Genomic DNA, 16639 nt, shown 5'->3' with positions numbered 1-16639 from the left:
ATTCAATTGTTGTCAGCAGCACAGTTACCGTCACCAACACTCTAGATAACATAAAAACAGCCTAACTAGCTCTGCTAGCGCGAGAAAAATGGTCAGAGTGAGGTGTTCTCTCATTTATGTCTGGAAGTAGCTAGCAAGCTAGCTAATGTTATTTAGCCAGTTAGCCTGGGTGCTTGACTGCCGCTGTGAGGTCAGAACGCTCAGAACCACCCTACTTATCGGCCAGAGCGTCCAGTGTGCGCTCTGAACACTCCGGGGGGGAAACGCTCTGAATTTACGAATGACAATCTGACAACGCTCTTAATTTACGAACGCCCAAAGCGCACTCTGGCACTCCAGAGTGAATTTACGAAGACACCCATTACGAGAGCTTCCGACTAAAGGTTCTATTTGCATTTTTCGTCAAACATTAAGTTATTGACATAGCCTTGTTTTGTTCAATGTTCTCTACCTAAAATAGTACTCAATACATTAAGTTCAAAAGAATACAAGATAAAAATTGCTGACACCATTCAATCCAATGAGGAACTTAAAAGCCAATTATCATATTTTTGCAGATAGAACCTTATAGTCCCAAGCTCTTACACATCAAATCTGTATATTTCAAGCTAAGAGCAAACTTGTTTAGAAACAACAGTGTGTTGGCAAGAATAGTGTAGAAAAGTATATTTCATTTAATCTACTCAGTAAGGTAAATATTAAAAAGTGTCCTTGTTCTGGCCTAGGCTTACTGTCTTTAAAACAAGTATTTACACAAGCCTGTTTCAAATGACAAGTTAAGAGGGTTAATGAGGGGTATGTGGTTAATTACCCTCCTAAACAGAAGTTAAAGGCCCATTGCCATCAAAAACATGACTTTCTGTGCTTTGTATTAGAGGTCGACCGATTATGATTTTAACGCTGATACCAATACTGATTATTGGAGGACCAAAAAAAGCCGATACTGATTAATCAGACAATTTTTTAATTTTTTTATTTGTAATAATGACAATTACAACAATACTGAATGAACACTTATTCTAACTTAATACTTCAATAAAATCAATTTAGCCTAATAAATAATGAAACATGTTCAATTTGGTTTAAATAATGCAAAAACAAAGTGTTGGAGAAGAAAGTAAAAGTGCAATATGTGCCATGTAAGAAAGCTAACATTTAAGTTCCTTGCTCAGAACATGAGAACATATGAAAGCTGGTGGTTCCTTATAACATGAGTCTTCAATATTCCCAGGTAAGAAGTTTTAGGTTGTAGTTATTATAGGAATTATAGGACTATTTAGTTATTATAGGAATTATAGGACTATTTCTCTCTATACGATTTGTATTTCATATACCTTTGACTATTGGATGTTCTTATAGGCACTTTAGTATTGCCAGTGTAACAGTATAGCTTCCGTCCCTCTCCTCGCTCCTACCTGGGCTCGAACCAGGAACACATCGACAACAGCCACCCTTCGAAGCAGAGTTACCCATGTAGAGCAAGGGGAACAACTACTCCAAGTCTCAGAGCGAGTGACGTTTGAAGCGCTATTAGCGCGCACCCGCTAACTAGCTAGCCATTTCACATCGGTTACACCAGCCTAATCTTGGGAGTTGATAGGCTTTAAGTCATAAACAGCGCAATGCTTGAAGCACAGCGAAGAGCTGCTGGCAAAACACACGAAAGTGCTGTTTGAATTAATGCTTACGAGCCTGCTGCTGCCTACCACCGCTCAGTCAGACTGCTGGTCTATCAAATCATAGACTTAATTATAACATAATAACACACAGAAATGCGAGCCTTAGGTCATTAATATGGTCGAATCCGGAAACTATCATCTCGAAAACAAAACGTTTTTCCTTTCAGTGAAATACGGAACCGTTCCAGTTAACCCACCATTCCAGTTAACCCACCATTCCTAGGACATCATTGAAAATAAGAATGTGTTCTTAACTGACGTCGGCCATTCCGATGAATCGGTCGACCTCTACTTTGTATATATTTCCACACTAAGGTTGGAATAATACTGTGTAATTGTGAAAATGATGATAATGCCCTTTTAGTGTAAGAGCTGTTTGAAAAGACCGCCTGAAGTTTCAGCCTGTGTTGGTGGAATGGCGTTTTGGCCTTCCATGGTGACATCACCATGCTGTAAATGAATTAATAGATAGTTTAATAGAGGCGTTACTACAGACTCACGTTCATTCCTGGGCTAGCTAAGCAAGCAACATTTATCTTGTTCATCAGAGATTAGGCTTTTGGAAAGAGCTTGACATCGGCAAGTCCTCATCCTGGTAAAGTTGTCAGTTGGACTACTGTCATCACCACTATAGATGGCACACAACTCAAACAATATCTGGATATAGCCATCTAGTTTAACACCTGAAAGTTTGTTTGTTAACCAGCCATATTGACGTGATGTTATTAGCTAGCTCTCCAATTTGATGTGGCCCATCAATCAATGTAGCATATATCATGTCTGTCAGCAGCAATCGTGATTAAACACTCCTATAAACAATGTTGAAAAGGGGATCATGTTAGCCAACTTCCCAAGGTAGGCCTACATTGCTTGAGTCTACTTACCACTATATGTTTAGCCAACTGTACAAAGTTTTACATGGAAAAATCAGAAATGTGTAGGTCTGACTATTCTCTTCAAGAGGTGATGATATTATGACCAAATAGTTAACATTTATTTAACAATCCCTTGAAAACGGCACGTTGTTGTAAATGGTTTTAGCAGAGCTGTGTCTCTCCTTGCCTCCCAGCAGGCAAATTGAAAGCTCTATACTTTTTTTTATTGAAAACGACCTATAGACCAAGAAAGAGTTCCGAACCTCTGCCGATAACAGCTCATTTTCAGTTTTTCTCTACCCACTCAGACCACTGGCAGTCCTAGCAAAATTCTTGAGAAATTGTTCTTTGCTAAGAAGTTCTTTGTTTTTAAATTAAAACTGTCCAAAAGAAGCAATCACAGTAAGGTACCTAATTGTTACCCAGAAATTATTTGATATTTAGATTAAAAAAACACAAGCTAGCGGGAGCACACTACTTCAGTGTCATGGACGCTAGATCAGGCTACTGGGCTATCAAGCTCACAGAAGAGTCATCTAAGCTCACAACATTCAACACCGTTTGGACACTACAGGTTCCGTCGCCTGCCTTTTGGGATTATCTCAGCCCAAGACGAGTTTCAGCGAAAGATCGACGAAGTGTATGAAGGCCTCGACGGAGTTGTGGCAATTGTGGACGACAACCTTGTTTATGGTCGAACCAAAGAGGAGCACGAACGAAACCTCCGCGCGATGCTGCAAAGGTCCCGCGAGAGAGGAGTCCGGCTCAACCCCGAGAAGAGCACAGTCGGCACTACAGAGGTCAGCTACTTCGGACATCTTCTCACAGCGAATGGAATCAAGCCAGATCCACAGAAGATCTCAGCCATAAAATAAATGGAGCCACCAAAGAACCGTGCAGAGCTGGAAACAGTGCTTGGTATGGTCAACTACTTAGCCAAGTTTGCACCCAGCCTCTCCAATGCTAATGCACCCCTGCGTCAACTGCTAAAGCAGTCCAGTGAGTTTCTCTGGGACAAGCAACATGACATTGCTTTCCAGAGTGTGAAAGACTTGATCACGAGAGAACCAGGACAAATCCTTGCCTTCTATGACCCCAACAAAGAGCTCAGACTCCAAGTGGACGCGTCGAAGTATGGACTAGGTGCAGTGCTACTGCAAGAAGGAAAACCCATCGGCTCCGCTTCCAAATCTCTCACAGACTGTGAAATCAACTACGCTAAAATTGAAAAGGAGCTCTATGCCAGTGTAACCGATGTGAAATGGCTAGTTAGTTAGCGGTGGTGCGCGCTAATAGCGTTTCAATCAGTGACGTCACTCGCTCTGAGACTTGAAGTAGGGATTCCTCTTGCGTTGCAAGGGCCGCGGCTTTTGTGGCGCGATGGGTAACGATGCTTCGGTGGGTGTCAGTTGTTGATGTGTGCAAGGGTCCCTGGTTCGAGCCCGGGTTGGGGCGAAGAGAGGGACGGAACCTACACTGTTACACCATTCTGTTCGGATGTAAATGTTTCCATCAGTACGTATATGGACGACAAGGCATTGTGGAATTCGACCACACACCCCTTGAGTCAGTCATGAGGAAACCACTAGCTGCAGCCCCGCCAAGGCTACAGAGAATAATCCTTCAACTACAAAAATACGACTTCGCAATCACTCACCGTCCAGGCAAAGACATCCCTGTTGCAGACACACTCTCCAGGAAGTATCTTACCTACAAGGACAGCAGCCTCAGTGAAGGCATGGACATGCAAGTGCACACTGTGTACAGCAACTTACCAGTTAGTGACACAAAACTGAAGGAGATCCGAGCAGAAACAAAAGGACTCACAACTCACACAGCTAAGGAAAGTAATACAGGATGGAAGGCCTGAGGAAAGGAGAAAATGCCCTCAGAGCGTCTCAGAATTCTGGAACCATCGTGATGAACTATCACAGATCAACAGAATAATTCTCAAAGGAGAGAAAATCATTATTCCTACCAGTCTCAGAGAAGATATTTTGACAAAGATCCATGCTGGACACATGGGCATGGAAAAGTGCAAACAGAGAGCACGGGACATTTTCTTTTGGCCCGGAATGTGCAATCAAATAGAGGACATTGTTGGTAAATGCGCCATCTGTCTTGAATGACGCCCCTCAAACACCAAAGAGCCAATGTTACCTCACTGTATCCCAAACCAACCCTGGCAGGTCGTGGCAACCGATCTGTTCACCTGGAACATCGAGGACTACATCATAACAGTGGACTACTACAGCAGATACTTCGAACTTGACAAGCTTCACAGCACCACATCTGCAGCTGTGATACACAAGCTGAAAGCAGCCTTTGCCAGGCATGGCATTGTAGACTTTAATATCTGACAATGGGCCCTGTTACAAATCAAATGAGTTTGAATCCTTCACAAAAGTATGGGAGTTCACACGTCACCACAAGCCCACATTACCCTCAAAGTAATGGCCTTGCTGAAAAATCTGTGCAGATTGCTAAATCACTCATGGACAAAGCAAAAGCAGACGAGACCCCTACCTCAGTCTCCTTGAATACCGCAACACTCCAGTTGACAACTTCAAATCACCAGCCCAGCTGTTGATGAGCCGCAGACTTCACTCAATCCTTCCCAGCACCAACCAGCAGCTGCAACCTGAGGTCGTCAGCTACAAGGAAATGCATGAAAACCGTACACAGAGACAACAACAACAAAAGCGATACTACGATAGGTCAGCTAGACCACTGCCACCACTGATCGACGGAGAGTCAGTTAGAATCCAGGAGCATGGCCTGTGGAAGCCAGCAGTCGTCATCCAGCTGACACTGAACGTTCATATCACGTCCGCACCGCAGAAGGAGCGGTGTACCGCCGCAATTGTTGTCACCTACTGAACACAAAAGAACAACACACTGATGAGATGAACTGTTCCCCTGAAAGAGAACGTGATGGACTAAACACACACACAGCACAACAACACCATACTTACCTGCAACACCACAATAACTGTTGACTGACACAGAAGCATGCTCAGCATCATACCGCACAAGGTCAGGAAAAGAGATCAAGCCCAGAGCTGTCCTAGACCTGTGAAATGTCAAAGGGTGAGGGCGGATCGCTGCCCTAAAAGAGTTCCAGGCTGTAAACTTGTTACCTTGAGTTCAAACTACAGAGCATGTATTCAAAAGAATCGCTTGTAATTTTTAAAATTTTGTTTTAAAAGAAGGGGGATGTAAAATTCATATGTGTAAACATACTTAATTGTAATTGGATGCATTTTACAGCCATATCATACTGTGCTATGATTGGTTAAGACCACCCAGATGGTTAAGATCATGGTCAGTTGATCATGGTTGTAGCTAGCTAATAAAGAACTACATTAAGAAATATCCTGTAGTACTGCATTTTATTATTTTGTACAAAGCGTGCAAAACAAGACACACACAAAATTACTAATGTACTTATTTTAGGTTTGTGTAGGTCGCATTCATTATTGTAGAGCTATGAAAATTATGTTTTTAGATCCGCCTGCTCAAGATAAATTCAGTGATTGCTTTGCGATGTCTGTGCAGCGAATCAGGGACTGCCCTTTTGATGTAATGTTGCAGTAAAGTGATATGAAATTGATGTAATGATGCAGCCGACCACCAGAGGGAGGCAAATACACATTTAGTCGACAGAGGACCTTTACATAGTCCTACGTCTGGATGGCTGTCTTCTGACTTAAACTGTGGGAAATAAATAAAATAGGTAATGTAAACATATACATATTTTTTAAAGTAACTCTAGTGCCCGATTTCAGGGACTGTCAGATTAAGAGGTTTGCAACAGTCGATACTAATTAGGTCTCAACAATCACAGTCATCTAAGTTAAAGATGCACGATGCAGAAATCGCTCAGCCATTTCCTGGTTGCTACAATTCTAATAAACTGAAATTATGCAAACTATGTAAAAAAACAAACAAGCAAGTATCGTGTACAGAATCATTGTACCATCTAAACCGCTGTAACATCTCTTTTCAATAACCAAAATGTTGTATTTTCAGCTAGTGTACAAAACCGAAAGTAAAAGGCCCCCCCCCCAAAAAAACTTAAGGGAAGCATAGAAATAGCACACATAAAACAGATCTACTACTTCTTAGACTTGCTTTCAATGAGAATGATAAATCTATGTCACATTTCTATGTGAATTTGGTCAGGTCGCCCAAAAAGTTACATATTGCAGCTTTAACAGCTAGGTAACTACAGTAAAATAGGAAGGCGCATCATGTTATGATGGAATAATTCAAGGTAGTAGAGATGAAACGGTATGAAAATTTCATATCACGATTATAGTGACCAGAATTATCACGGTTATCAGTATTATTGCAGTATTGTTAAAATGTGCTGGAAATGTTCAAAAAGTACTGAAATCATTTCACCAAGTTTTATATTGAAAACCAACAAACAAATAAAATTAGCAGCACTATGCACTTTTTGTGTGCATAAACATTAAAATAATAACATTAAGATTAAAGATGGCACCATGTGGCCATGAGGTAAAAGTTTCCCTAGTGCAGTTTAATGAACACAACCTTAAGTAAGCAAATCAAATGTGCATATAAAAGCAACACTAGTAAAGCAATGTGCATGTAAGAACAATACAACCATATGTAAACAAATCCAATGTGCAGGTGTTGACATTAAAATAACAACACAAAATATGTAAACAAATCAGATGAACAGCACTGATTGCATGTCCGTTCTCTCCTTCATAAAGACATAAGGTGCTGCTGGCCTAACATCCTGTATGTATGCATCTTTGTTCACTTGAGATTGAAATGTAAAAATGTCTGCATATTTACTTTGTCCGGTTTAAGTAGGGAGACAACGTGCCCACTGGCACTGAACACTGATGGCTGGGATGCACAAAAGCTTCCTGGCAACCCTGGCAAGGTGAGGCAGCTCTGATGCATAGCCCATCCACCACACCAGTGGATCCTCTTCTGCTAGAATGGGTGGCAGAGACAGGTTGACCTTGATCTCTTCTTTCACTCTGTCTTCTGGGGTGGTCGGAATCTGACCCTCTTCACCTCTCTGCTGCCTTGTTGAGGTAATCTTTCTCAGGAACCCAGCCAGGCCTTTCCCCTCAGATGCCGCTGTGGGGGTGTTGGAGGTGCTGCTGGTGCTTTGTGGTTCTTCCCTGACTTGTGCAGCTTCCAGCTTCAAGGCCTCCTGGACACAGATGTCAGTGTCAACTTTTGCAGCCTCAGGCTCATCTAAAATGCACCTTTTGAAGCAGGGGTCAATGAAACAAGCCATGTGCATGACTCTCTTTGCCTTCTCTGTGTATCTGTTGTTAAGGTCTTCTCTCATTACCCTTTTCATCTCCTTGGTCAGGAATGGCTCTGTATCGTCTTCCACCAGAACATCACGGGTGATGTGGTCCAGGACAGGCTCGATGGCTGACATGGTCACTTGTGTCTCTGAGGAAAGTGCATCTGTAAACTTGCTCAGAGGTTCAAGTAGCTGGCACACTTGCTCCATGACACTTATGTTGGCATCAGATGCCATGTTCCTCTTTCTCCAGCCAATGTGGCACAGACTGGCTGCTCTTGGCTGAGGAAACGCTCAAGCATCTTGTATGTAGATCCCCATCGGATCACCACATCATGGATCAGAGCCTTCTGTGGCATGTTGAGGGCAGCTTGATTTTTTTCTCAGTTCTCTCATTCTCTTCCAGCCCTGTGAGAAGCCTTGGACCAGATGACGGCAGGCCTTGACTGCTGCACACCCACTCTGTAAACTAGGGAATAGCAAATGTATTATTATTACTAGGGATGCACGATATAGTCGGTGAACATATCGGAATCGAACTATATTAGCTAAAAGTGCCAACATCAGTATCAGCCCTATGTCTAGTTTAACGCCGATGTGAAAAACCGATGTCAAAGCTGACGTGCATACCCATATAACGCACACTACTGTTCAAAAGTTTGGGGTCACTTAGAAATGCCCTTGTTTTTGGAAGAAAATAACATTTCTTTGTCCATTAAAATAACATCAAATTGATCAGAAATACAGTGTAGACATTGTTTTTACAAGAGTAGGTAACACTGAAAGCTTCAATTTACATTATTGACAAGCTATTAGCAAGTTAGACAAACCATGACATTTTCCCCCATTCCGAAGTCACCACATCATGCATTGAGCTAAAAGTTAACCTAGCTTGCATTTGCTATAAAGTAGAGGGTGGTGGTCACGAAGATGACTCAAGAGATTTGAAGTGTTGATTTGAAGTGATTTTTTGTTGTTGTTGCATGTTCTGCAGATAGGGTGACAATCTTCGATTAAGTTTTTCTCAGCACTCTTGTAAAACCCAAAATACGACCACACTTCAGATTTGGTCCTCTTAGAAGGCTGAAAAATCTCCCGAGCGCTGTCACTGCCTTTCGCCATGTTTTCACACAAAACAAAACCCACGTTGCATGCTGCGCCTGTGTCAGACTGTTGCTAACTTTGATTGATGCTGGACAAACACACCCTAATTTAAACTAATTGCATTTTTAACTGAAGATCATGATTAGTTGATTATTGGAGTCAGGTGTGTTAGCTGCGGCTGGGGCAAAATGTGTCACCAATCAGGCCCCCGAGGACCGGAGTTGCCCAGGCCTGTTCTAAATGAACCGAGTAAAAACTCAGACGATTATTAAAGCTCAAACCAAGTTTATTCACCCAATGGGTCAGACAGCTGAACAGACAAAGACATGTTCCCACCAGCACAAATATATATACTCCAATTTAGGTGAAGTCTCCTCCTTCCCTCTAGACATGACATCTTTATTGCAAGGCAGGAAGTTAAGTGATGTGGGTAATAAACTGTTCCTTCTCCCTTAATGTGACCTGACCTGTCCCGGCCCACATTCCTCACTAAACCACATCTCTCCCCCCCTTATCAGTGCCCGCAACCATGTGATTGCCTTTCCCTTACTGAGTAACATTCCAAGCCCTGGCTCATATTCAACCTTAATTGACTCCACCATGTACATTCCTCCTACAGATAACCATTAACTTCTCCATTCCATAGGATACCTGATGATTAACAATATTTCAAGTTTAGAAGTCAGAAGCCATCAATACTGAACAAAAATATAAAAACGCATCATGCAGCAATTTCATTCAACAATTTCAAAGATGTTACTGAGTTACAGTTCATATAAGGAAATAAGTCAATTGAAATAAATTCATTAGGCCCTACTCTATGGATTTCACATGACTGGGAATACAGATATGCATCTGTTGGTCACAGATACTTAACAAAAAAAAAGGTAGGGGCGTGTATCAGAAAACCAGTCAGTATCTGGTGTGACCACCATTTGCCTCATGCAGCACAATACATCTCCTTTGCATAGAGTTGATCAGGCTGTTGATTGTGGCCTGTGGAATGTTGTCCCACTCCTCGTCAATGGCTGTGCGAAGTTGCTGGATATTGGCGGGAACTGGAACACTCTGTTGTACACGTCGATCCAGAGCATCCCAAACATGATCAATGGGTGACATGTAGAGTGAGTATGCAGGCCATGGAAGAACAGACATTTTCAGCTTCCAGGCATTGTGTCCAGATCTTTGCGATGAATGTCACAACAATGGGCCTCAGGATCTCGTCACGGTATCGCTGTGCATTCAAATTGCTCATCGATAAAATGCAATTGTATTCGTTGTCTGTTGCTTATGCCTGCCTATACCACAACCCCACCATGAGGGACTCTGTTCACAACGTTGACATCAGCAAATGGCTCACCCACACTAAGCCATACACGCTTGTCTGCCATCTGCCCGGTTGAAACTAGGATTCATCCATGAAGACCACACTTCTCCAGCATGCCAGTGGCCATTGAAAGTGAGCATTTGCCCACTGAAGTCAGTTACTATGCCGAACTGCAGTCAGGTCAAGACCCTGGTGAGGATGACAAGCACGCAGATGAGCTTCCCTGAGATGGTTTCTGACAGTTGGTGTAAAATAAATTCTTCAGTTGTGTAAACCCACAGTTTCATCAGCAGGTGCTCTTCCTCCTGGGGAAGGCCTGCCCGCTCCATCATGGTTGAACACTACACGGTGTCCCTCTCCCACAGTGCAAAGAACCTTGGCGTGACCCTGGATAACACTATGTCATTCTCTGCAAACATCAAAGCAATGACTCGCTCCTGCAGGTTCATGCTCTACAACATCCGTAAAGTACGACCCTTCGGCGCAGGTCCTAGGCTCTTGTCATCTCCCGTCTAGACTACTTCAACTCACTGTTGGCTGGGCTCCCTGGTTGTGCCAACAAACCCCTGCAACTTATCCAGAACGCTGCAGCCCACCTGGTGTTCAACCCTTCCAAGGTCTCCCATGTCGCACCGCTGCTCTGCACACTCAGCTGGCTCCCAGGCGAAGCTCATATCCACTACAAGACCATGGTGCTTGCCTTCAGAGCAGCAAGGGGTGCTGCCCCTCTCTCCCTTCATGCTTTGCTCAACCATACACCCCTAACCAAGCACTCACTGCTGCCACCTCTGGTATCTCGGCCCTCCCACCCTTCCCACTCAGCCCAGACCAAGCTGTTCCCTGCACCGCAATGGTGGAACCAGCTGCCTTCCCCCTGAGTCCCTGCCCATTTTCGAAAAAAATCTGAAGCCTGACCTTTTCAAAGAGTATCTTAAATGAATCTCACGCTGCCTCCTACCCACCCATACAACAGGCAACAAAAAAAGCACTGACTCTGCTGATAACTATTTAGAGGGAAAATGTACCTGCTACGACCGTGTTATGTGGTTGTCTCACCCAGCTTTCTAAATGCACTAATTGTAAGACGGTCTGGATAAGAGCGCCTGCTAAATGACAAAAATGTCAAAGTAAAATCTCAACTAAAAATCTGCATCAACTGCATTCATTTTCTCATAAAAAATGTATTGGGGAAAATAATATAGTTCAATGGAAGCATGGAAAGAGGCATTTGTGAACATCATATAGCTTACACAGAACAAACATTATGTAACAGCCGTTTTAGGCTTATATATGCCTTATATCAAACAATGTCTGGATGCAATATTCTACCCAAGAATATTCAACACAGATCTGTTACTCTCATTATTCCAAATGCATCTGTGGATCTTTTCTGCAGACAATGAAAATTAATCTGTCTTTAATACAGGGTTTGATCGAAAAGTCGGAAGCTATCGAGTGGAATGGATACTTTCTATGTTATAAAGTGGAATGTTTTTTCTGCTGGTGTATCCGGAGGTAGCTCCTCTCTGAGAACCTCTTCCTGCAGTGCGTACAGGCAAACGGCCTTTCTCCCATGTGGACCTTCAGGTGCATCTTCAGCTGGTTCTGGTGGGTGAAGCTCTTCTCACACTGGGGGCAGCTGTAGGATTTGTCCCCTGTGTGGACCCTTTGGTGCCTTTTCAGGCTGAAAGAGTGGGAGAAACACATATGACACTGGGTACAGCTGAAGGGTTTCTCTCCTGTGTGGACCCTCTGGTGCCTCTTCAGGCTGCCAGCCTCAGCGAAGCGCATGTGACACTGGGTACAGCTGAATGGTTTCACACCTGTGTGGACCCTCTGGTGGATCTCCACCTTCTGGGGGCAGCTGAAGCCTTTGTTACAGAACATGCAGAGGAACCGCTTCTCTTTACTATTGCCTGATGTGGCTCCCTGTCCCTGAGCCTGGGCTCTAGCCATGTCGTTTGAGTTCAATACCTGATCGAAAAGGACCCGGCTGTGTAAATCGGAAGGCCCCATTGACGTGGACTCTGGGTCGCAATCCCTGAAAGCATGTGGAGGGGAGTGGGTCGTGACATTTTGATTTGTCTCTAAGTTCTCCGTGTAATCTAAGAAATCTCTGCCTTGTGAGTGTCCTAAGTGAGTCTCATCTGCATTCCATGTCAGAGGAGTGTCGCCCTCCACTTTCATCTCATCTACCACTATATCGTCCCCTTTCTTATCTAGGCACCCTTCAGAGTATACACTACTACTGTACTGGTTCCAGTCCCCTCTAGACAGATCTGTCTGTGTCTCTAAACCCAAGGTCATGTTGCCAGGGTCCATCTCTATAGCGTAAGAACAAGATGAATCACCACCAGTGTCTAACGTGTCACCATCATCATCTCCTTGGGAATTAACCGTCCTCTTGCTCTGGTGAAATACCGGTAAATACTCTGAGCCAGGAGCATTTTGCCAGCCCAGTCGCTCCAGCCCCACTGGGTCTGATCTGTGGTCAGATCCTGTGTGTAAGAGCCTATGTGGTACACTTAAAGTCTCTGTGTCTGTCTCTGACTTGAGGATGGCGTTCGGCGTTCCACTGATCTCTGTGATGCTGCTTCGGATCCTGGGCGGCGCTGGAGCGATGGTAGGGTCTCCAGTCTGGATGTCTCTGCTGTGCCGTGGGTCCTCCTCTCCTTCAGACCTCTCCTGCTTGACCCCAGGACCTGCAGCCTCTGCATCGGCAGACTGACACAAGAAGAGAGGAGGTTATTTAACCGGTACATGAGTTAAATTGGATAACAATGTCATAGGGAAGTCTCACAATCTCCTCTATGGCAGATAAATTAGTCCATGTAAGCAAGTGAACAGCTGAGGTTAGCCCTTCTGAAATAAATGCTGCACATTTGATTTACAAACTATCTCCTTTTTAATGCAACACAATTACACTAACCTCTATCATGATAACGTGCTGGGTTGAGGTTCCACTCCCCTCATCAACAGCTATGGGTTGGTCATCTCTCCATGTATTGTGTCCCGCTGGCTTCACAAAGCGCCTGTGGCCTCCAGTGAGATGTCCTTCAACTGAGAGTGATTGGGGGAAGAGGTTGTTAGGTTAGGTACTGTTACTGCTCAACAGTATATATTGTACACTATTGACACTGTATAGAATTGGAAAGGATGTTAGGTAACACTTCGTATAACTTCTTTATATACTATTTGTTTTCAATGAGTAAATAATAGAAAATGCCGTAAATCAAGAATCTGGTTAGAATATGAAAGTGTCTTTGTGCTAGATCAATAGTTAGGTAGATAGATAGTAATCAGGGCAATTAATGTATAGTGTCCAAAAACTGACCAAGACCCAATTCTGGTTAACCATATGTGTGTAACAAATCTAGTGACACATGCACAAAGTGGAACGGGGCGACACGCCCCTCAGCCTTCTGCAAAATGTACCTCTTGCCATTCTTCTGTATCGGTCGAGAATATTGACACTACCGGTAGGACTGGCGAGGACGTGCTCTCGCCTTGTCCTCTCTGCGCGCTCCCGTACCACCTTCAGTTCCAGTAGCTGTAGTTTCCTCCGTAATGCCCCGTTTTCCTTCTGGCTTTGAGAAATTTCCAAACGAAACACTGCATAGTCGTCGTCTACGAGTTTACAGATCTCTGCCACGGCGGCATTCGCTAGCACCTCCATAATGGAGGCTATTTGAGTGTGAAAAACCACACAGTTAGCCATTGTTAGCTAACGTTAACTGCTATATAGCTTAGTTACCGAGATAACATCTATCAACCAAGTCCTGTCTCCAACACGAATTAATGACTACCCGGAGCAGGTATGTGATGCTGGGCAGTTAAATTAGTACTTTTGAGTTCTGTGGTGTTAATATCTAAATAAAAACGCTAACGTGGAAATTGTTCTTGGTCATGTTCACTTCCATTTACTTCTACTTTACATTTCTATTGACGAATCGCAACCAACTGAAAGGTGCATATACCGCCACCTACTGTAGTGGAGTGTGAGGACGGTCACAGTCTCCCTACTACTATTCTTTTGCTAACCCTGAATTTCTAATAAAATAAAATCCCTACAAACCTCACTGCCCCCCCCCCCAAAAAAAAATACCACCCAATCCCCATCTCAGACCTACCTCTCTAACCCTATCAAATAAACTCTCCCTTTCTACATAATTTCACATAATAATAATACATGTTCAACCATTCTCTACCATACACCCATCACACATTCCAGTACCATATTTCCCTATCAATTTCAAAGGATTCAATCCCGTATGCCCCAATCTCATTCTGCACAACATAACTTCCTCCCTTATGTTCAAATTACAAGACACTATCTTCTTGTCGCAGACCAACTCTCGTTATCGCTCTCTGAACAATCTTCTTGACCCTAACCAGTCAGGCTTCTAGACAGGTCACTCAACCGAGACTGCTCTCCTCTGTCACACAGAGGCTCTCCGCACTGCTCTCCTCTGTTCTCATCCTCCTATATCTATCCTCTGTGTTCGACACTGTGAACCATCAGATCCTCCTCTCAATTCCTCTAAGGGCTGGGCGTCTCAGTCTCTGTATACTCTTGGAATGCATCCTACCTGGCAGGCCACTCTTGCCAGGTGACGTGGAGAGGATCTGTGTCTGCACCAGATACTCTCACTACTGGTGTACCCCACTGCTCGGTTCTAGGCCCTCTTCTCTTTCTTCACCAAATCACTCGTCTCCGTCATATTCTCACATGGTCTCTCCTATCATTGCTATGCGGATAACACTAAACTACTTTTCTCCTTCCCCCCCTTCTGACACCCAGGTGGCAGCACGCATCTCTGCTTGCCTAGCAGAAATCTCAGCTTGGATGTTGACCCACCACCTCAAGCTCAACAAGACAGAGCTGCTCTTCCTCCCGGGGAAGGCCTGCCCGCTTCAAGTCCTCTCCATCATGGTCGACAACTCCACATTGTCTCCCTCCCAGAGTGCAAAGAACCCTTTCGTTCTCTGCAAACATTAAAAGCAGTGACTCACTCCTGCAGGTTCATGCTCTGCAACATCTGTAGAGTATGACCCTACCTCACACAGGAAGCGGCGCAGGTCCTAATCCAGACACTTGTCATCTCCTGTCTGGACTACTGCAACTCGCTGTTGGCTAGGCTCCCCGCTTGTGACTTCAAATCACTGCAATTTAGCCAGAACGCAGCAACTCGCCAGCACACTCCACTGGCTTCCAGTCGAAGCTCGCATCCACTACAAGACCATGGTACTTGACTATGGAGCAGGAAGACGAACTGCCATTCCCTACCTTTAAGCTATGCTCAAACCCTACACCCCAACCTATGAGGAAATTCATGTATTTTTTATTTGTAGGGGTTTTGGATAAACGCCGAACCGAGGGGTCGTTCCATTTGATTTCAATCACTCTTTGAAATGACTCCCACCCTGTATTCAAGAGCATTCTGTGTCTCAATCGATGGCAGGCACAACAAACACCTCAGATGATGTAAAATAGGGTCAAAACAACAACATATGCAAAACAAATTATAATAATCTGAGTTTGTTAAGCCAGTTGAAGCTTTAGAATTATAATATAATTTTAAAAAGTGATATTAACCCGGACTTTATAAAATATAGTTTTACATACAGTACCAGTCAAAAGTTTGGACACACCTACCCATTCAAGGGTTTTTCTTTATTTTTACTATTTTTTACATTGTAAAATAATAGTGAAGACAAAACTATGAAATAACACAATCATGTAGTAACCAAAAAAGTGTTAAACAAATATTTTAGATTCTTCAAAGAAGCCACTCTTTGCCTTGATGACAGCTTTGCACACTCTTGGAATTCTCTCAACCAGCTTCACCTGGAATGCTTTTCCAACAGTCTTGAAGAAATTCCCACATATGCTAAGCACTTGTTGGCTGCTTTTCCTTCACTCTGCGGTCCAATTCATCCCAAACCATCTCAAATTGGGTTGAGGTGAAGTTATCTGATGCAACACTCCATCACTCTCCTTCTTGGTCAAATAGCCCTTACACAGCCTGGAGGTGTGTTGGGTCATTGTCCTATTGAAAAACAAATGATAGTCCCACCAAGCGCAAACCAGATTGGATGACATATCGCTGCAGAATTCTGTGATAGCCATGCTGGTTAAGTGTGCCTTGAATTCTAAATAAATAAGACCAAAGGACAGATTTCCACAGGTCTAATGTCCATTGCTCGTGTTTCTTGGCCCAAGCAAGTCTCTTCTTCTTATTGGTCTTTTACCAAATAGGGATATCTTCTGTATACCACCCCTACCTTGTCACAACACAACTGATTGGCTCAAACGAATTAAGAAGGAAAGAAATTCCACAAATTAACTTTT

General features: G+C 43.6%; 1 protein-coding gene across 1 annotated transcript; it reads right to left on the bottom strand.

The window, feature by feature from the left end:
- Nucleotides 1–11448: 11448 nt before the first annotated feature.
- Nucleotides 11449–13226, bottom strand: LOC115191328 (zinc finger protein 69 homolog). The gene is made up of 2 exons (XM_029749204.1): nucleotides 13217–13226; nucleotides 11449–13011 (listed from the first exon to the last, which is right to left on the bottom strand). The coding sequence occupies exons 1-2, from the start codon at nucleotides 13223–13225 to the stop codon at nucleotides 11764–11766; spliced, it is 1257 nt and encodes a 418-aa protein (XP_029605064.1). The 5' UTR covers nucleotide 13226; the 3' UTR covers nucleotides 11449–11763.
- Nucleotides 13227–16639: the final 3413 nt, after the last annotated feature.

The sequence above is a fragment of the Salmo trutta genome, chromosome 4 (assembly GCF_901001165.1).
Source record: "Salmo trutta chromosome 4, fSalTru1.1, whole genome shotgun sequence".
NCBI lineage: Eukaryota > Metazoa > Chordata > Actinopteri > Salmoniformes > Salmonidae > Salmo > Salmo trutta.
This window is presented reverse-complemented; position numbering and strand designations above follow the sequence as displayed.